Source organism: Trichomycterus rosablanca, chromosome 2 (genome assembly GCF_030014385.1).
Source record: "Trichomycterus rosablanca isolate fTriRos1 chromosome 2, fTriRos1.hap1, whole genome shotgun sequence".
Lineage (NCBI taxonomy): Eukaryota > Metazoa > Chordata > Actinopteri > Siluriformes > Trichomycteridae > Trichomycterus > Trichomycterus rosablanca.
Genome location: NC_085989.1, coordinates 32,477,193 through 32,498,689, shown reverse-complemented (window position 1 = coordinate 32,498,689; position 21,497 = coordinate 32,477,193). Strand labels below are relative to the sequence as shown.

The 21,497-nt window shown below is 40.8% G+C and overlaps 1 protein-coding gene across 1 annotated transcript in view; it reads right to left on the bottom strand.

Annotated features, from left to right (window-relative positions):
- Positions 1-21,123, bottom strand: part of dlgap3 (discs, large (Drosophila) homolog-associated protein 3) — a 29,787-nt gene extending 8,664 nt beyond the window's left edge. The window contains exons 1-5 of the mRNA XM_062990723.1: positions 20,116-21,123; positions 12,068-12,285; positions 9,001-9,103; positions 6,158-6,374; positions 2,426-2,925 (exon numbers count right to left, since the gene is read on the bottom strand). Coding sequence (XP_062846793.1) covers positions 2,426-2,925; positions 6,158-6,374; positions 9,001-9,103; positions 12,068-12,285; positions 20,116-21,123 — 2,046 coding nt within the window. The remainder of the gene's footprint in view (positions 1-2,425; positions 2,926-6,157; positions 6,375-9,000; positions 9,104-12,067; positions 12,286-20,115) is intronic.
- Between the last annotated feature and the right edge of the window lie 374 nt (positions 21,124-21,497).

Genomic DNA, 21,497 nt, shown 5'->3' with positions numbered 1-21,497 from the left:
CAAAGCAAACAAGTATAAAGTACACAACAAAGGCGAATATAAAATGCAGTCTTCTAACAATAATGGACAGTTACAGTTAGAATTGCACTTATCATATATACATATAATTCAACTAATTTTTATAACTACAGTATATGGCCAGAGGTTTTGAATGTCCTTCCTAATTAATAAGTTATTTTGGTCAAACCCATTGCTAATATGTTTAAAATTCAAATTAAAATATGCTTTCAACTTGGTTATAAACTCAGTTCGAGAACACTATTAAAATGCTTCTATTTTGCTATTTTCTCAAAGTAAATTACATGTTTTTTTATTACAAACAATAAAAGAATTCAAGTAAAATGTTGAACCTTGGATTTTAAATTTTTTTTAGATATTTGGCAGTATTGAAATGCGAATAAACACATTCATGAAATATTTCATGACTATTTCTTTGTAAAAAATGTCTTATCCTTTTTATCAAAGCACATGCTTGGATGACACTTGACTAGCTTTGATCTACTCATCAAACACATGTTACTCTTAATACATTTGCATTTTGTTTACTTATTATGAACATGGTCATGCTTTAGGTTTTCAACAGAACAGGAATCATTGTGACAGTGGGAAATGTGTAATAAAGTTAACGTTGCTTTGAGACAATGTCCATTGTAAAAAGCACTATATAAATAAAATTTAATAAAAATAAAGTGAATGTGTCAGAAGCCAAATAGTTCTTTCAGGCACAGAGAGGCTTTCTCATATGACAAATCACTGAATATTTCACATAGGGCAATGGATGGCACTCTAAAACACTTTGCCATTTGCCACCAATACTTGGTCATTTGTATATTAACCATGAAGTGGCAGACCAACACAACTGGAAGACCAATACATAAAAGACTAGCTGAACAGAAACTTCTGCACAAATTTAGGGACTACAATCAGCAAAATTATATTCACAAGAAGGCTATGTAGCAGTGCTCTCAAAGGACAGGTAGCAGTATATAAGCCCCTTCAGAAGAAGGTAAACAGGGTAAAATGCCTGGCCTAGCCTAATACATTTCAAAGCAGACAACTGGAAAAAGTGCCTGTTTATCAATACATTTTGAGATGTATAGCAGTAACAAATGTTTTACCTTCTGTTTTGGATCTTTGTGGACAAGAATTCTTATTGGAGTAGTATAATGAGTCAAACACACCTCAAAGCAACAATGACTTAAAGACCAAAGAAGATGCTGACTGTCTTAGACTTAACTCAACCTTCCTAATATATAGGTGCTCTTCGATAACATAGATTTTTGGACATTTCTGTCATATACCATTGATCAAACAGCATGTAAGAAGAGGCTCATTTGATCTTATTTGCCAACTTTGGAGGTGTACAATTATACTATTGTTGTATATAGAACAAATCTGCCACTCTTATTTGAAATTTCCTGCACTGTATCCCATAAATAATTCATCTCTGCAAAATGTCATTGTTTACTTTTATTCCCTGTAGCATTCTGTTAACAAATTCAATAATACAGTGTAAACTTAGGCGTAGTTTAAATGGCTGTTTATGATCGTTATTATGATTACATTCTAACAATAATTGGTGGGATTTTAGGAACAGCTGTTCTTGGAATAAGCTTCTGTTGTCATTTTAGGCAAATTATACATGGATCATCCAACTTGTAGAGTAATTTTGAGGTTTATGTTCATTTTTTTAAAGATTCACATTTATACAATATGCACAATAAAGGCACTTGTACAAGAAAATGGCACACACCAAACCATCTATCCAACCATCCAATGTATACATCAATCCAATCTACAGCATATATCCATCCAGTGTGTACATTTATAATGGGTATAATTTGCCTAAAATGACAACAGAAGCTTATTCCAAGAACAGCTGTTCCTAAAATCCCACCAATTATTGTTAGAATGTAATCATAACAACGATCATAACCAGCCATTTAAACTACGCCTAAGTTTACACTGTATTATTATATTTGTTAACAGAATGCTACAGGGAATAAAAGTAAACAATGACATTTTGCAGAGATAAATTATTTATGGGATACACTGCAGGAAATTTCAAATAAGAGTGGCAGATTTGTTCTATATACAACAATAGTTGTAAAATTGTACACCTCCAAAGTTGGCAAATAAGATCAAATGAGCCTCTCTTGTTATCTCTTCTTACATGCTGTTTGATAAATAGTATATGACAGAAATGTCCAAACATTACTAATTAATTGACTTGGGGCATAAATAGAATCCTAAACAATCCTAATTATGAATTCTAAACAGAGCAATTTGTGTTTTAAATAGCCAACTGAATCTACAAATAACCTTTGTATTTATTTAGAGGTTTCATTCAGACAAAATGGTTATTTCTGGGGACATCCCCCATTTAATAAACCATGGAAAAAAAGACACCTTTCTTCTTTCTCACCTGCACAGCTATAGATGGTCTCCATTTACGGCCTTTGCTTTCCAGCCTCTGATCATCAGTGCCCTTGCCTGTCTTGCTCAGTGCCATGCTGGTCTGAGGCAAAGAGGCAGATTTGCCCAGGCTGCCTCCAGTGCGCTCCCTAGTACTCCTTGTCCCTTCTAGTAGGTTATCGGCTGAAGCACTGTGTTTTGGCCTCATCGCTCCAGTACCTCCTGGATATCCAGAGTCCCTCAAGGTTCTGCCATCAAGGGGTACACTCTCTGTGGAGTTGCTGCTCTGTCTGATGCGTGCTACCCCTCCACTTGGGTAGTAACCCCCTTTGGAACTTTCGGTCAGATCTACAGAGTTACTATGCTGTTTGGGCTGGGTCAGCCCAGGCTGGCCGGTGTTTTGGAAGTAGGCATCCTGAGTGGATTCAGTACTGCTTTGTGCTGTTACTGAGATTGTAGGCTTGGACATGCGTGGTGGAAGTGGAGGAGGGCCTTTCCTATATGGGAACACTAGAGAAATATCATGAAGTTAGGAATATACATATTTTAAATGTCTGTTTTGCTTTAATTTAACTTGCTTATACAACACATCACAGCTGAAGCAAATTAAGGAGCATTGTTAAGTTCCCAGTGGTTTAATCATATTGTAACCACACTTAAGCACATACATACTAGTAGGTTTTAAGATCAGAAATATTATGTATGGGTAAATAGTTGTTATTTAAGTATAGAGTTATAAATCTTCATTTTGGGGGGCACATGCACCTTTTGACCCTGCTACAAAGTAGGCATCCTTAATCATTTTTAAAAAATCTGCACCTAACATAAGTGCCGTTTATAGACTGAACCTGTTTACTAGGCTAAAACCAGTGTTTATTATCATAACTACACAACTAGAACTCTGACTTTTACATTAAGCAGCTTTAACTAAAGAGTCTTTCAGTGTTAGGCTTCTGTATAGCACAACAGTACAGCTTTCAATTTGTTGTTGTGATATCGTGGGTTGGAATCCTGACAATGCCATAGCCACCAGTTCTTCCACACAGTAGCCTTACAATCAGAGATTCCACAAATATAAATGTCCCTGCTTTTTGGCTGTCAAGGACTGCATTTCTGTCATTCCTGTTACAAGCACTAGTGCGACTGACCTTGGGTGTACAGACCAGGAAAGTTATTTATTTTCTGCAAATGTGTTAAGCTGCCCAATAACAAGCAATAAGGGGTAGCACTGTTGCCTCACAGCAAGAAGGTCCTGGGTTCGATCCCCAGGTGGGTCCGGGTCCTTTCTGTGTGGAGTTTGCATGTTCTCCCCGTGTCTGCATGGGTTTCCTCCGGGTGATCCGGTTTCCTCCTCACAGTCCAAAGATATGCAAGTAAGGTGAATTGGACATACAAAATTGTCCATGACTGTGTTCAATATAACCTTGAGAAGTGATGAACTGTGTATCCTAATCCTAATAAACAATAGATAACAAACAAGCAATATATATATATATAATTTTATTCAGTTGTTCAGTTGAAAAATAAAGAATTTTGTAGGCTTTTGTTTAAACTGTTGATTTTATAAAAGAAAAATGACTCTAATAGCTGACTAATTGTGTTCTTGTTTCTAGGCAGTGAGGCTGCTTAGTTTACTACTTGGTATAAACCATTGCATAAATTCTAATATCTGAATCCAGTGTATTATCCAAAGACTTTAAAATCCTATTACCAGAGATTTGGTTTATACTTTAGCCAGTGAGTTTGTGTGGATGTATTTGTAGGTCTGGTGAATGTAGAGATGGATGTGACACTTCACAGGGGCTTTCATAAAGCTTATGTGAGACTTTTTGCTTCAGGCCAGTGAAGAAGAGCATGCAGAACAGAAAGCACTTTACATCAGCCAATTCATTCACAAGAAGTAAAGAGAGTGCACTGCATTTAGATATTCAAAGCCTTAAGCTGCTTCCTTTGCTGTGACTGTGTGACAGATCCGAAAAACTCATTAGGATACTTGAGTAAGCCCTTTTACTGCATGAGAAGAGGAAGATAGAACCAAGGAATCTATTTAAACCTAGTCCTAACCGTTTACACAGCATACACTTGGAAGAGATGCATATGGCTTGTAAGGGATTTTATTTACTTCTGCAACTGTGCTTTTTCTTTGACTGAATAATTAAAACACATTCATTACTTGTGAAAAACATTTGCCCATTAGTTGATTTCTTCTACTTTTGGTAATTTGCTAATGTAAGTTAAAGACAACACGGGTAAACACAAAATGATACAAATAGATAAATAGATACAAATATAAATATTCAAAACATATCACGTATGTGAAAAAGTTAATGCCCCTCTAAACATAACAACTTGTTGTGCGACTGCAATCAGGGAGGGTTGACCACTGTTTCAAGTTTTCTCCATTTGTAGATCACTGTGGTTTACTGAAGTCCTAAAGCCGTAAAAAATTTTTTGGCTTTGCAATGCTTTCCAAGCTAGCAGATTTTAATGACTTTGTTTTGAATCTGTATTTAATCATCTTTAGAACGTGGCATCATGTGCTGCTTATTAAGACCTGTAGGTTTTATTACGTGATGTTTAGATTCAGCAGGTCTGGCAATTATCATTAAAAAAATATGTCTAATATTAAAAGAAGTTTGATGATTTGGAATGTGTAATGATGAGAAATCAGCAAAAATAAAATAAATTGAGAAGTGGGCATTTTTTTTTCACAATACATCGGGGGCAAAATACTAGACCACTAGTAAATGATTCTGTTTAGCTTTTTTTTCTAATTTAACACAATGTTTTTCTACTATAAGTTAAATAATCAGCATACAAATAAATCAAGTAAAATCTTTCACAGCAGGAAATCAGCCCTTTGCATTGACAAATAATACAAATTTTAAAATGTATAAAAAAGAAAGTTTGAGATATTCCACAAATTAAAAGCTGCTGGAGCACAGATGACCATGTCCCCAGTCATACATGCTTTACTTTTCTATAGATTTAAAGGCTACCATGTGAGACTGAAGCACTTGATCCAAACTTAGCACCTTAGTTCTTGACTAAAGTTTGTTTGCTTAATCCATAGTGACATAAAGCTGGACTATAGACAGTGACAACATTTCCTTAGTTCTCTGGACAAATTTTCTTTCAGCAAATAGTGTAAGTAAAAGGTTTCTCACATTGGTAAAAGACCACTGTTCCATGTACAGCTGAAATAAACATCATTTAACCCCCATTACAAATTAGGTTTATTAGCAAATTGAACAAACTTTCAATTGTTTGCAATAAACCAATCAAACAAGGACAATATACATATCTCAACCACAACTAATGTTATGTTGAGCTATTTACCTGTAAAGGGGTTAAAACATTTTGATTGTCATGACTTATTAGTCATTAAAAGTGACATTTTGTGCTGAGTTTAGAAAAACTACTTGTTATTACATACTAGTTTAAGTTTATTGCATTGTATACATGTTGCTATTAAACCTAATTTGAAAGGGGGGTTGAATAATTTTGATTGCAACTGTACATGTAGGAAGTCACCAGCTGTACTGAAGCATAATCACTAAGAAAAAATGAAATAGAAATTGTAGTTTTTTTTGTTTTGGAAAACAAGCATGCAATAATTATTCAGTCACAAAAAAATGAGTCACAGAAATGATTGAAATCTCAAGATTGCAATGACATACTATACATATCTCCTTCATGTGTTCTTCACATGTTCTAACACACTTGTACAAATATCACTCACCTGCTCCTCCTTTTACACTCCCCTGTGGGCCAGACATGGAGAACACAGACAAGCAGTCATCGTCTTGGGAGCAGCCGGCTTGGATGGCACGGACGTAGCTGTGGCTACGTGTACGGAAGCAGCCGGGCAGGTCCAGAGCCTCCACAGCCTGAGACTCAGTCTCTCCAAACATGTTTTCACACACTGAGTTGAACTGACGGTTCAATGTATCTCCCAACTATCAATACATAAAGACAGTGTTGCTGTAAAAAAAGTAATTACCCCCTTCCAATTACCTTTGATCTTTCAGATTAACACTTCAGTTTTGCACTTAACAATTTTAGAAAGCTAACCAAAACATATTACAGAAAATGAAATTAAAAACAACATATTTTGCAAAGTATTTGCTCTTAACTGTTGATAACTGCACCACCTTAGAAGAAATAAAGTACACAATAACTGTTAAAATTACTTACAATGACTGTAAAATATATTTTTCTTTTTACCAGAAGTAATGAGACCCATACATTTTTATATAACTCTATTAAGCACTAACATCTAAGTAACATGCTAATTAATATCCAGCATTGGAGCTGGATCTCATGAACTGAAAAAACACCCCCTTCTTATCTGTATTACTCAAGCCCAGGTCATGCATTACAAAAAATTACACAGTTATAACTAATATTTGTAAGGGATTGATTCACCATTTATAATTCTTGTTACTATGTTACTCAAAGATATGTGTTGATTCAGGAATTAAATGCTTACTTGGGAAGGTCTTTACTTAAATTGGAATGTATTTTAGGTGGGTGGCTAATTGCCAGCTGAATGTAAGTATGAAGCCATGAAATGTAGCAGAGTTTACTTTGTACTTGACTTTAATGACACATAACTAATCATATGCATTTCCATGCAAATGCACATTCATGCACACACACACACACACACACACACACACAATTTTACTTTGGCAAAATCTAGTCCATAAAGTATTATGACTGTCCTACAAGATACATACACCTATGAGTCAAAACATTGGGACCAACCCCCCAGAATCTGCATCACAATGCCTATTTTGCAACAGTTGTGGATGTCACATATATTAAATGTTGAGGTGATGGTAGTTATGGTAGTACACATGCTGAACGCAGCAGATTTGAATAAGCATTAGACCTGAGTTACCCTGATAAGGGCCAAGATGACAGGGCCAAAGTAACTCAGAAACAGCAAGAGGTGCTGAGATGCAGCCATGGTGAGTAACCTCTGAGATTGGTCTAAGGAAGGACAAGCCATAAACCACAGACAGACTGTTGGACAGTGAAGACTCATTGATGCCAGTGGATATAAAGGCTATGATGTGTATGGTGCTGCATAACTACCCATGCCAATTTCTGTCCATCAAAAGCACCAGACATCAGAACTGGACATCTGAGCAATAGAAGAAGGTAAACTGGTCCTGTAACACAGGATTGTAAGCATTGTAGACATTGTAGGGTGGGTAATTAATTTTGCAACGTACAGAAGTTGAAGGACCTGCAGGTAATCTCCTGGTACCAGATACCACAGGAGTCCATGTTTTGGTGAGTTAGACCTGTTTTGACAGTATATTAGCCAGTCCTGTGTTTTGGCTCATTGGTGGAAATTAACACAACTAAACACAATTCTTCAGCCTACAATTTGCACACAATATTCTGTATATTCTACTCAAAATGGTACCCTTGCCATTGATGATGATCTAATGTAGCACACTATTTAGTATGTAGGATTGATTAGTCCTGTTTTCTGTTTGACAAATCAACTTTTATGTCAATAGATAATTTCTTTTCATTTTATATTCCCATTCTCAAGTTTTCTGTTTTTAGGTAAAACCATCTTCTAAATATTCATTGTCACTGGTTCCCCATTTAACAATAATAATAATAATAATACTTGCTAACATTTAATTAATAGTGTAGCGACCCCCTGCTGTGGACCAGAGAGGGGGCGGAGCTTTACCCAGAAGGACTTGCGGCTGTGGTATTGTAGCGACCCGCTGCTGTGGACGAGAAGGGGGGGGCGGAGCTTTACCCAGAAGGACTTGCGGCTGTGGTATCAAGATCTACCGTCACCGTGTTGATCAGCGCTGGAAATGGGTTGACTATGCTGAGAAATGCATCATCAGCTGTGTGGCTGTGTGAATGTGATATGAATGTCTGTGTGTGCATGGGTGTTTGTCCACATGTTCACAAAAAGAGCAATTTCCTATCCCATCCTCGACGCCGACGCTACAATAGTATCATTTATTCATTCACTGGAGGTGGTATATTTAAATTGGTACCCAGTTGCAATCTGCCTCCTTGTTTCATGGAAAGCCAAGGACCTTCTACTGTTCTCAGAAACCACAGATGATCCAGGGTTTTGGAATAGTACAGGAATAGAATAGTGTGACCACAAATTTCAAATGGCTCTGTATTCCAGAAATGTGTATATAAAGTAATATCATATGACATCGATTGCTGAAAATAAATGGTTTCAGGAAAAGCAAAGGGATGTAGGTGTAGAAACATGTCTTTCTTGAGGTGCTTTATGAATTTAAAATAAGAAACCAAGGCACACTTTAATAGCTTTCACATGCTAGCCTGTGGAAAGAGAATGATGGAGCAGAGATCATTTGTCATACTTTTCATCGTTAATGAATGTCTAGAAAGCTAGGTCCTGGAAAATAACATCAGAGAATCAGGGCTTAACCTTTGCATTAGATTTTTTCTAGTTGCGCATTATGTAAAAAGTACTGTAAATAATCTGTCTGCAGTAATGAGACTTGTTATTCTTTGGCCTGGGTAAACACAACTGGCTGGAACAGTATTATTTGTCATAGATACCTGTGAACTGGTCAGAGAGCGAGTGTAGCTACGAGATCGAGGGTGTCCTTTCAGTGTAGAGCGGCTGTTGGGGTATGAATCTGTACACTGTCTGCATGAGTACCTGTAAAAAGCAGTAAACACGTCAATAAAAATTAAATTGTCTTTCGACAAACTGAGAAATGAACATTATTGTTTCATCTTAACCCACTTTTATCTAGTCTATTGGCAAATAATTGCATATTGGAACAATTGGAAAAAATTTTTTTCAATGCATACATTATTACATTTCGAACTCGTCGGTTCAAAACTCAGCTCTGCCATCCGGCTGGGCTGGAAAGCTATATGAACAACGTTTGGCTGTTGTTCATACAGGGAGGGAAAAGCCGGATAGAGACCTCATAACCGAGGAAATTAGGCTGATTGATGGCGTCTACACAGAGTTGAGGAATAATGCTTTGATCAGGGTATGTCGCTCCGTGCACAAAGCTGATCCGCATATGAACTCAGTTGTAGGCAGTTGTAGCCTAGTGGTTAAGGTACTGGACTAGTAATCAGAAGGTTGCCGGTTCAAGCCTCACCTCTGCCAGGTTGCAACTGTTGGGCACTTGAGCAAGGCCCTTAACCCTCAATTGCTTAGATTGTATACTGTCACAACTGTACGTCGCTTTGGATGAAAGTGTCCGCTAAATGCCGAAAATGTAAAATGTAAATGTAAACTCGCCTCGTGCAGGTAAAGATGCAGTTGGCTACTGCACATGTGTCGGAGGGGGTGTGTGTCAGTTCACCCTCCTCAATGGGGGCGGTGGTCAGCAAGTCAATAAAAATAAAATTGTCTTTCCACAAACTGAGAAATGAACATTATTATTTCATCTTAACCCACTTGTTATGAAGGTCTATTGGCAAATTTTCAATACATATGTTATGCATTCTATGCACCTATTTTACAGTTCAGCTTTTACTTAATGGACAATTGCAGTAAGTAGCCATGTTATAAGTGTAGTATATCATTACACTGGCCGAACTTCTTTTGATCTCTTTTCTGAAAACTGCTGTTTTAATGAGTTCCCTGGCTTTGTTCTATTTCTTAGAGCTTGGACTATCACTCGCTGGTGTATTGAATAGCTGGTGTATGTGGCATCCCTACTTCAGAAACTTGTTCGCCTTTTATTTCTCTCTGCCTCAGGCTGTGGCTTGTGGTTACATTTCTTTTGTTTTCACTTATTTTTAAAGATGTGCTGGGTTTCATTCTGCAACCAATAACCCACAGTACATACACTGATCAGCCATAACATTAAAACCACCTCCTTGTTTCTACACTCACTGTCCATTTTGTCAGCTCCACTTACCATATAGATGCACTTTGTAGTTCTACAATTACTGACTGTAGTCCATCTGTTTCTCTACATACTTTTTTTAGCCTGCTTTTACCCTGTTCTTCAATGGTCAGGACCCCCACAGGACCACCACAGAGCAGGTATCATTTAGGTGGTGGATCATTCTCAGCACTGCAGTGACAATGACATGGTGGTGGTGTGCTAGTGTGTGTTGTGCTGGTATGAGTGGATCAGACACAGCAGCGCTGCTGGAGTTTTTAAATACCGTGTCCACTCACTGTCCACTCTATTAGACACTCCTACCTAGTTGGTCCACCTTGTAGATGTAAAGTCAGAGACGATCGCTTATCTATTGCTGCTGTTTGAGTTGGTCATCTTTTAGACCTTCATCAGTGGTCACAGGATGCTGCCCACAGAGCGCTGTTGGCTGGATATTTAAGGTTGGTGGACTATTCTCAGTCCAGCAGTGACAGTGAGGTGTTTAAAAACTCCATAAGCACTGCTGTGTCTTATCCACTTATACCAGCACAACATACACTAACACACCACCACCATGTCAGTGTCACTGCAGTGCTGAGAATGATCCACCACCCAAATAATACCTACTCTGTAGTAGTCCTGGGAGAGTCCTGACCATTAAAGAACATCATGAAAGGGGGCTAACAAAGCATGCAGAGAAACAGATGGACTACAGTCAGTAATTGTAGAACTACAAAGTGCTTCTATATAGTAAGTGGAGCTGATAAAATGGACAGTGAGTGTAGAAACAAGGAGGTGGTTTTAATGTTATGGGTGATCGGTGTATAACCCACTGGTTGGGGACCATTTTCATGTGTTTAAACAGATTTGAATAATTTCAGCAATTAAGCAGGTATTGAAGACAGAAAAAGAATAACATTGACATTTTCTATTGGACATTATAGACAAAGGCCTTCAATAACACTTCATTTATTAATAGCATGCAACACTACTGTTCATTGATTTTGGTTGGTTAATCACTTGCTCACGTTAAGTGTTTCACTCATCTCCCAGTGGCTGGGGGAATCTTTTGCATTTTATATGACAACTGTTTTTAAATTCGTTATAAGAGGTTAGTGTTTATTTATTAGGATTTTAACGTCATGTTTTACATACTTTGGTTACATTCATGACAGGAACGGTAGTCATAACACAAGATTCATCAGTTCACAAGTTCAATGTCAAACACAGTCATGGACAATTTTGTATCTCCAATTCACCTCACTTGCATGTCTTTGGACTGTGGGAGGAAAACCAGAGCACCCAAAGGAAACCCACACAGAAACAGGGAGAACATTCTGTTATGAACATGCAAACTCCACACAGAAAGGACCCAGGTCACCCCACCTGAGGATTGAACCCAGGACCTTTATGCTGTGAGGCGACAATGCTACCCACTGAGCCACAATTCCACCCAAGAGGTTAGAGTAGCAACGCACATGTAGTTTAAAGCTTCATGTCAGGCTATCTATTTTTAACATTTCTTGTAATTTATACATTAACAGATGTGCTAAAAAAGCTAGATAGCAAGCAAGTGTGAAACAAATACCATGGTGTTATCAGTGTGTTTCTCTGTATTTATTCACTGCTATTCAGGGTTCATCTCAATTGTACTTTCCTGTTCTTTACTATAAAATTAGTTTAATGTAATAAATGACACACTGGATAGAGATTCAGCTGGAAAATACTGGGGTTCATCCTGTAATAGAGTAAGAATTAGAGAAGTAACTTACTTTGTGGTCGAAGAGCGCTGGTCCATGCTGATGGAGCGACGTAAGGCCTCTCTCTGAGCAAGAAGAGAGCGTTTTGGTGAGGTTTTGGGACTGCCGTCTGAGTCAGCGCTGTCATCGTCACCCATGGCTTTAATGTAGCTGCCACTGCGCATACGCCTGCATGGGATTTCTCCTCCACTATCCAACATGCCCCCTCCACCCCACTCATCTGAAGGAACCTGCCACAAACAAACAGAGCAGGGTTAGAAAAATGCTGAACGTGTAAGTGCAGCATTTTCTCTAATAAGCCATTTTCACAGGCAGTTTATTACTGCTACTAATATTGTTTCATGTAAAGTCATTTCAGTATGTAAAAATGATATTTAAATCCCTTGTACATGAATCTGAGCAGCTACAAAATTAACCACGTTTGCAATTTTGTAGCACAGTCCTCATTACATTACATTTTCAACATTTAGCAGACACTTTTATCCAAAGCGACTTACAGTTGAGTCAGTAAAGAATCTAAGCAATTGAGGGTTAGGGCCTTGCTCAAGGGCCCAACAGTGGCAGCCTGGCAGTGGTGAGACTTGAACCAGCAACCTTCTGATTACTGGACCAGTACCTTACCCACTAGGCTACAACTGCCACATTGACAACAATACTTGCAAACTTTACGCGCTACTCTCGGCAACACCAAGCCTGGCACCCGCTTCATCAAACGTGATACGTGGCTGTGGACGGAGGATGTAATGGCCAAGGTCCGAGAGAAGAAGTGGACCTACCATGCTTTCCTCAATGACAGGACTGCTGCGAAGTGGATGGCCTACTGCGAAGCCAGGAAGGCAGCAAAGAAAGCCGTTGCCAAGAAGAAGGCCGCTCACTATACCGAGATCTATGAGAAGCTCGACACGCGAGAGGGCGAACGCGACCTCTTCCGTCTCGTCAAGCGCCGACATCAGCAAACACAGGATATCGAACAGTTCCACTGTGTTAATGATGAGAACGGCAAGCTGATCGTCAACAAGAAGGCCGCTGTGGAGCGATGGCGACAGCACTTCGAAAAGATCTTCACCGAGGAGTTCCCGCACCCGCCAATCCCCCAGCTACATCCCGTTCCCGGCCCTGTCCTGCCCATCAATGCTGAAGAAGTCGCTGAAGCACTCCAGCGGATGAAGTCCGGCAGGGCAGCAGGACCTGATGACATCGTGGCAGAGCTCTGGAAATCCAGGAGTTGGAACCCCGCCCCTTGGCTTGCCAAGTTGTTCAACCGCATCGTCGAGGAGCGGAAAATACCTGCCGACTGGCAGCAAAGCATGACAGTGCCCATCTGGAAGCGAAAAGGCTGCCCCGCTGATTGCGCCAACTACAGGCCGATTCGCCTCCTCTCACACACCATGAAGGTGTTTGAGCGCATCCTTGACAAGCGGATCCGTGATCTCATCCAGCTGACAGTTAACCAGGCTGGCTTTGTGAAAGGCTGCGGAACGACCGACGCGATCCATGCTGCCCGACTGCTCATTGAGAAGCATCGCGAGAAGCAGAGGCCGCTTCACGTCGCATTCCTTGACCTTGAGAAAGCTTTCGACCGGGTCCCACACAAACTGATCTGGCATGCGCTGCGCCAGCACCAAGTGCCTGAGGAACTCGTCACCTGGGTCCAGCTCCTCTACCGCGACCCAAAGACTCGAGTTTGAAGCGCTGCCGGAACGTCAAAGCCACTGCACATCTCTGTAGGCGTGCACCAAGGCTCTGCCCTCTCACCCTTGCTGTTCATACTCGTCATGGACACCATCACTCGTGACCTCCAACGAACGCCGCCCTATACTATGCTCTATGCAGATGATGTGCTCCTCGCCACCCACGACAAGACCGACCTGCAGCTGCTCGTCCAGACTTGGCACGATCGCCTCGCACAAAACGGGCTCCGACTGAACCTCAAAAAGACCGAGTACCTGACAACAGATGTGAACGTATACGGCACAATCAAGGTCAGCGGTGTTGATCTGACCCGCACAGAGCACTTTAAATATCTTGGCTCGTCGATCTCGGCTGATGGTAGCCTGAAGCATGAAGCCAACGCGCGGGTCAATGCTGCTTGGCTGAAGTGGCGCTCCACTACCGGGGTGCTCTGTGACCACCGCATGAAGGATCGCCTAAAGTCAAAGATCTACCGCGCAGTCATCCGCCCAGTCGCTCTCTACGGCTCAGAGTGCTGGCCCACCACTAAGGAGATCGAGTGCCGCCTCGCCGTCATGGAGACAAAGATGCTGCGCTGGATTAGCGGCAACACGCGCTTCGACCACGTCCGAAACGACGACATTCGCCGGCGTTACGGCATCGTTCACATCACAGAGAAGATGCGTGAAGCACGCCTCCGATGGTACGGCCACGTACTTCGTTCAGATGCCGTTTCTCTTGCACACATCGGCTGCAGCCTTGAAGTGCCCGGAAAGCGCCCAAAAGGCCGCCCAAAGCAGCGCTGGACAGACACGCTGCACATTGACCTCGCCGCTGCACGACTCCACCCAGACCAAGCTCATGACCGAGAAAAATGGCGACTGCGATCCAGACGAGCCGACCCCGCAACCGAACGGGACAAAGGCTGAGGAAGAAGAAGATTTACAGGTTTTACATTACATATTTGTAATATACATCTATTTAGGTTGTTCGTTTTACTGTTGATCATAAGTGCATGTTTAGCACTTTCGTGGACCTTAGTGCTGTGTTTTCGTATATTTTCACACATCCTGAAAAAAACCTTGCTGTTTCAGACAGTCGCATTTTATAGACCAGTGCACCCCCCTTGTAGTCCATTAAATAGAGGTTCTACTGTAAATGCATTTCTGATAGAGAGTTGAAAATATCTAAACAGAACAAATTGATGAATGAGTTTACCTTTACACAAGCACAAAAACCATTGGTGTAGATAATTATGTTTATTGTAGCTTTAAGCACTGAATTAGGAGCTCAACTGTAGCTCACTGATAGAGAGGTGAAGTCAGCCTTAGCCTCCTGCTGTTTCTGTAGAAATGCTTTGCCTCTGTCAGTAATGAGGTTGGAGGTTGTGAGAGTGAGAAGCGATGTACAATTCCCAGATTAACTTATTGTCAAGGCATCCATGCTGCTGTGATTATACATAATTGTGTTTATGGCTAAGTGTATGCTCATAAGTTTGGGTTGTAATAAGATAAAATAACTCACTAGCAACATATGTGAACTCTACAAATAGATACTGGCATAATTGTAGACTCTGTGGGATAAGTGGTGTGACAAAACAAAATAATTGAAACCCATCATGATGTATTAACATTAAAAAGCCAGTAGGACACCATTTACTCTTAGAACAATCCTTCCTGGAACCTGACATTCAAGCCCTGAATGGTTTATGGTGAAATAAAGGAGTTGATAACTACTATACAATGTGTGCTGTATGATTTTTTTTTACACAGGGTTACTTATGTTTAAATCTAATGATTGAGAAGGCAATTAATTTGTTTTGCTTCATGCTGGTGTTCTTTAAACCAGGGTTTTTGGATCATGAGAAAAATAATAATAAATAAATATACGGTATATTATGTGTATATTATTTCGAACCGAGGAATTTCAGAATCTTGGCGCTGGTGTGCTAGCGGAATATCCCGCTGCACCCAAGGGCGCTGATCTACACATTTTAACAGGAATTAACACAAAATAAACTTCTCTTGTGGAGGCTTTACATTACTTTGTAAACCACAGTGGGACCAGATTTCCACCATTTTTATTAATTAAGTAAATTTTGTTTTGTGTTTCATTTTGATGCATTGTTTGTGTTGCATTGCATTGTTAATCTCATTAAACACGTTGGGTTGAAATAAAATTTGCAAAATCTCTGTGGAAAGCCTTTCCAAAAGAGTTAAAGCTGTTATCGCTGCCGCTCAGGCGGCGCAGCGGTAAAAACATACGCTGGAACCAGAGATGGGATCTTGAATACATCGTATTGAATCTCAGCTCTGCCTACCAGGAGAGGAAGCATGAGGTAATCGGGCAATTGGACGCGCTAAAAAGGGAGAAAATGCATATATATAGCTGTATATATATATATATATATATATATATATATATATATATATATATATAAAGCTCTTATCGCCAATGTGGTTATGGTGATAACCATGTTGGTGATATTTTTTTTCTCTGTATTATTTTAGTATGTCTGCAGATAAGGGTGGGCCATTTATATGGATACACCTAAATAAAATGGGAATGGTTGGTGATATTAACTTCCTGTTTGTGGCACATTAGTATATGGGAGGGGGAAAACTTTTCAAGATGGGTGGTGACCATGGCGGCCATTTTGAAGTCGGCCATTTTGGATCCAACTTTAGTTTTTTCAATGGGAAGAGGGTCATGTGACACATCAAACTTACTGAGAATTTCACAAGAACAACAATGGTGTGCTACGTAACAATGGTTTTAACGTAACTTTATTCTTTCATGAGTTATTTACAAGCTTCTCTTTGTTTACAGCCATTGACACGCAGAGGTTAACACGTGAGGAGCGGATAGAAATTGTGTTGATGTCTGGTGAACGCAGTACCCGGGTCATTGCAGCAGATTTCAATGCAAGACACCCTACGAGACCACCCATCTCCCATGCTACAGTTAGCAAACTGCTTGCCAAGTTTCGTGAAACTGGTTCAGTGTTGGATTTGCCAAAATGTGGACGACGAAACATCAGTGGCTGTCCTAGCTTCATTCAGCAAGAGCCCACAGCGTAGCACTCGCCGCATGTCACTGGAGAGTGGCATCAGTCGAACATGGTGCACCACCACATTATGGGTGTCAGGTCCGAGCATTCCTAGATGAACAGTTTCCTGGAAAGTGGATTGGTCGTCGTGGGCCAGTTGAATGGCCCCCAAGGTCTCCCGATCTGACCCCCTTAGACTTTTATCTTTGGGGTCATCTGAAGGCAATTGTCTATGCTGTGAAGATATGAGATGTGCAGCACCTGAAACTACGGATACTGGAAGCCTGTGCTAGCATTTCTTCTGCGGTGTTGCTATCAGTGTGTGAAGAGTGGGAGAAGAGGGTTGCATTGACAATCCAACACAATGGGCAGCACTTTGAAAACATTTTATAAGTGGTCAGAAACTTGTAAATAACTTATGAAAGAATAAAGTTACGTTAAAACCATTGTTACGCACACCATTGTTTTTCTTGTGAAATTCTCAATAAGTTTGATGTGTCACATGACCCTCTTCCCATTGAAAAAACTAAAGTTGGATCCAAAATGGCCGACTTCAAAATGGCCGCCATGGTCACCACCCATCTTGAAAAGTTTTCCCCCTCCCATATACTAATGTATAAACAGGAAGTTAATATCACCAACCATTCCCATTTTATTTAGGTGTATCCATATAAATGGCCCACCCTGTAGTAAAGGAGAAAATGTACACACATGCACTAATTAAGTACAGGTTTATCAGATATATTGAAATGCAGTAATGATCAGGTGATTGTAATTTGTGTACTCATTAACCTTTAAATCATTTAGAAATGTACTATGTGGTGCTGATGTGATTGTATTAGGTACAACACTATAGCATATTTTGCCAATGTGTGTATACTTAATGGTTAATACAAATAGTAATACTTTAGTGTCAGTTTCTTGCCACAGGATACTGTTGGCTAAGGAGTTTTATTGGTGGCTATTCTTAGTGCAGCTATTCAAGGTAGCTATTGTACCTTTTCAGTGCAAATCTAAAGACTTTCCATTAACCTAACCATATCTAGTCAGCTATCTTATTGTGCCTAGTTAATAACAATACATACAAAGTGCATCTCTATGGGCCAATGAGTGTGCATTAAAGGTTAACATAGGTAGTATGGGTGCTTTAATTGTTTTGTAGAATTATTACATTTTTCATTTGTCACAGCAGTTTGTCATATGGGACTTCAACAGACAAGTCTGATCCCTCTGAATTATAACTAATAATGAATAAAATTACCATGTCATTTCTAAAACGTGGTGATGAGCTGTCAGTCAGTCACTGAGTGTCAGGGATGTGAATCTGAAAGTCTGTGAAAAAGGCTGGTAATGGCATGTGTGTTTAACATAATTAGTGAAACATTTTGAGATGAGCTGGCTGCACTGTCATGACTACAGTCAGTAATAAAAACTAAAGACATGATCAATTATGACTGGAAAATTGATAGAATTGTTTTCAATTTCAGTTCAGTTAATTTTACACAAAATATGTGGCTTACTTAAGAAATAAGATTTGAGAATGCACTTTGTTTATTCTGTCATTAATCAGTTTTTAACACTTTTATTCTAGTCATTGTGTGTGAGGAAACCAGAGGATTTTTAAGAAAACATATGCAGATACAGGGACTATTTCACATAATGTAACTGGTCTCAGGAATCAAACCTATGTCCTTAAACTGTCCTGCTAACAAGAAATGTTTCTATTCCTTTAGGAGTACTAAGTAAAACACTGCTTTGACGATATTTTAAACATGGTTGCCAATAGCATGCTCAACAAATAAAAGTAAACAGCTGTAGGGCACTCAGTTGACAAAGCTGATTATTTTGAATCTCCCCAGTGAAACAGGCCTGGCCTCATCTGGCCATGTCTGAAGAAGGACAGTTAACACTAAAACACTGGTCTTTGTTTCTGCAAATATGACCTCTGCTGTCTTGTTGAGGAGACGGAATGAGTAGTGGAGGATGCACACAGAGCATAGCGTGTTTCTCCATATGCAGTACAGCCCACTGTGAGAATATTCTCGAATTTCCCCCATGGGGATCAATAAAGGAATCTTATAATTTGGGGTGATGTAAAGATGCTGCTACAACGCACAGGTTGAGGGGTCATTTCTGGTCTGCTGCTGGTGCATGGCAATGCACGGAGCCAGGGGCGTAGCACCAAATTCTGGGCCCTATGCACAAGCAGTGCCCATGGGCCCCCCTCACCCCAGTCTCTCTCTCTGAGTTTACCTCAGATTACAGATAAGGCATCATGTTATTTCTAATTTTGTGTTATGCAGATTTTGGCACTGACAATCGCGGTGGTATTGAAGCGTTTTATAACCACAGAAGTTCATTTAATGTGGGCTATTTGCTTTCACATTTGGGCTCACCTTTCTTGGGAAAGAAGTTCGTTAGCAGTTGCTTTCCCACATTTCTTTTTTTACCCCCTCCCTGCCTCTCTTTTCTTTTCTGAAAACCGGATTTAGATTTATTGGGCATCATCTCCCATAGCACGGATACAGCGCGCACTGCCGCTTCAGCAGAATGAACGCTAAGTTAAATGCGCCTAGCCCGGTGAAGGCGGACTAAACCATTTCGTGCAAGGGGTGCGGGTGCCTGTCTTCAGACACTATATGTAGGTTAGGACACACAATTCAATCCATCAATCAACTGATTTATTTACCCAAAACATTACATTTACATTAGTTAGCAACATTTATTGTGATCTTTAAATGATATTAATATTTAAAGGAAAATAAAATTCCAGACTCCTCAAGGGCCCTCCCCTGACTTGGGGCCCTGGTAACTCAGTCCCAGTGGGCCTATCAACTGAATGGTTGAGAGTTCAAATCCCAGCTCTGCCTTGCAGCCACTGTTGGGGCCTTGAGCAAGGCCCTTAACCCTCTTAGCTCCAGGGGCGCCGTACAATGGCTGACCCTGCATTCTGACCTCGGCTTCCAAACAAGCTGGGATATACAAAGAAAGAATTTTGTTGTACTGTACACCTGTATATGGATTTATGACAAATAAAGGCATTCTATTCTTCTATTTTAGCTCTCCTCTGTCAGTATGGAAGCTGGTGCAAGTGGCAGAGAAATTGTAATAGGGAATTGAAAAGAATAACTAGATTGGAAGAAAAGGGTAAAAAAAGCCAAACAGCCAAAAAAAAAAAAAAAAAAAAAAAAACATCAGCTACAAGATCTAACCAAGCTAAAGAGGGATAAAGATAAGAAGACAGCAACTCTTTGTAAAATACTAAAGACTTTAAAGATTTTAAAGGGTTTAAAATGTTTCTCTTACTTGCAAACACATAAGCACACAAAACCACACATACCTGTAGGTAGTGGAGGTTGCGCTCTTTTAGCTTGTTATCCAGAGGCACCAGTGCCTTATCATAGCTTGATCCTCCTCCTCCTCGTGTGGCAGGATATGCTTCTCTGGCTTGGCTGACCGTCATGGCTGACCAGGTGTTCCTTTTTAGAGAGTGGCCAATGTCTCCTGCTCTGGCTAGGGTGCTACAGGCCACGCACTCTCCTGCAGTGGAGCTCTTGCTCTTCTTTAGGGTCAGTTCCTGAATGGCTGAGTCAAGCATCTCATGACTTGGTGGCAATCCTCGCCCTGTTCCTCTGCCTCCATGCACCAGAAAACTACTGTCGCTGTCCAGGTTGTCGTCAGAGCTCCACCAGCCAGCTGTCCTGCTCCTGTGTCGTGAGTGGTGTCTCGAATCGTGGCGCGAGTCCCCACTCTTGCTGCGCTCACGGCTCTTACTGCGGCGTGTTGAGCGTGACTGATGTGTACCTGGATGCTGGTGCCCTGTGCCATTCTCACCACGTTGTCCACGCTCTCTGTCGCGGTCTCTGCATCCATTAAACTCACGCTTAGATGGAGCCTCTAAGGAATGGGACTTGGCAAAGAGACGCTGAACCGAGTTTACCAAGTGGCGGATGCGGCTTGGACTCTCGCTGCGCTGCTCGCTGCTGGTCGATTGCTGGTACTGCAGTGTATGGAAGCCATCTGGGTGCATGGGCAGCTGCTTTTCAAACTGATCCAACAAGTTAGGAGGGATGCGGTGCATCTTTGGGTGCCCATATCCGTGCCCGTGTCCGGCTGATGACAGGCATTCCTCACAGTCGTAGGACTGCTGCTGAGGGGCATGTGAGCGTGGGAATGTTCCTCCTCCAGACGGTGGCAGTGCCAGGGGCTCAGGCGGACCACCGGGTGGGTAGTATGGGTGGTCGGTATGGCGCAGGTAGTCCTGGGTGGTATCGCAGTCCTCGGGCATGCAGTGACATGGCCCGGATGAGTGCTGCGATAGGCTGCGACTCACATGGTAGCCCTTCATACCCGGGCCATGGTGGGCCGCCCGGGCCGAGAGTGGGCGCTGTGGGCGCGACAGGGTTGCGTGTTATCAACTACACACAAACAGAGAGAGAAAGATAGGTTATATTATGTTTTTTTTTGCTTACATTCTTGTTACCTATGCCACAATCCCTACAATTAAAAGTAAAAGGTAAACCTGTACATGAACTCATCAGTCAAAGGTATCTCAGCATCTGAGACTATGATAATGTCAAGCTTGCTTGCATGTGCACAGTGGACACCCATGTTCCAGCAGCCTCTAATTAATGTAAGACCTTTTTCAGTGGTCCTTGGATTATATCCAACCATCCAGACCTTTTTTTCAGCATAATGAGACTTATTCATATCCAGTAAATG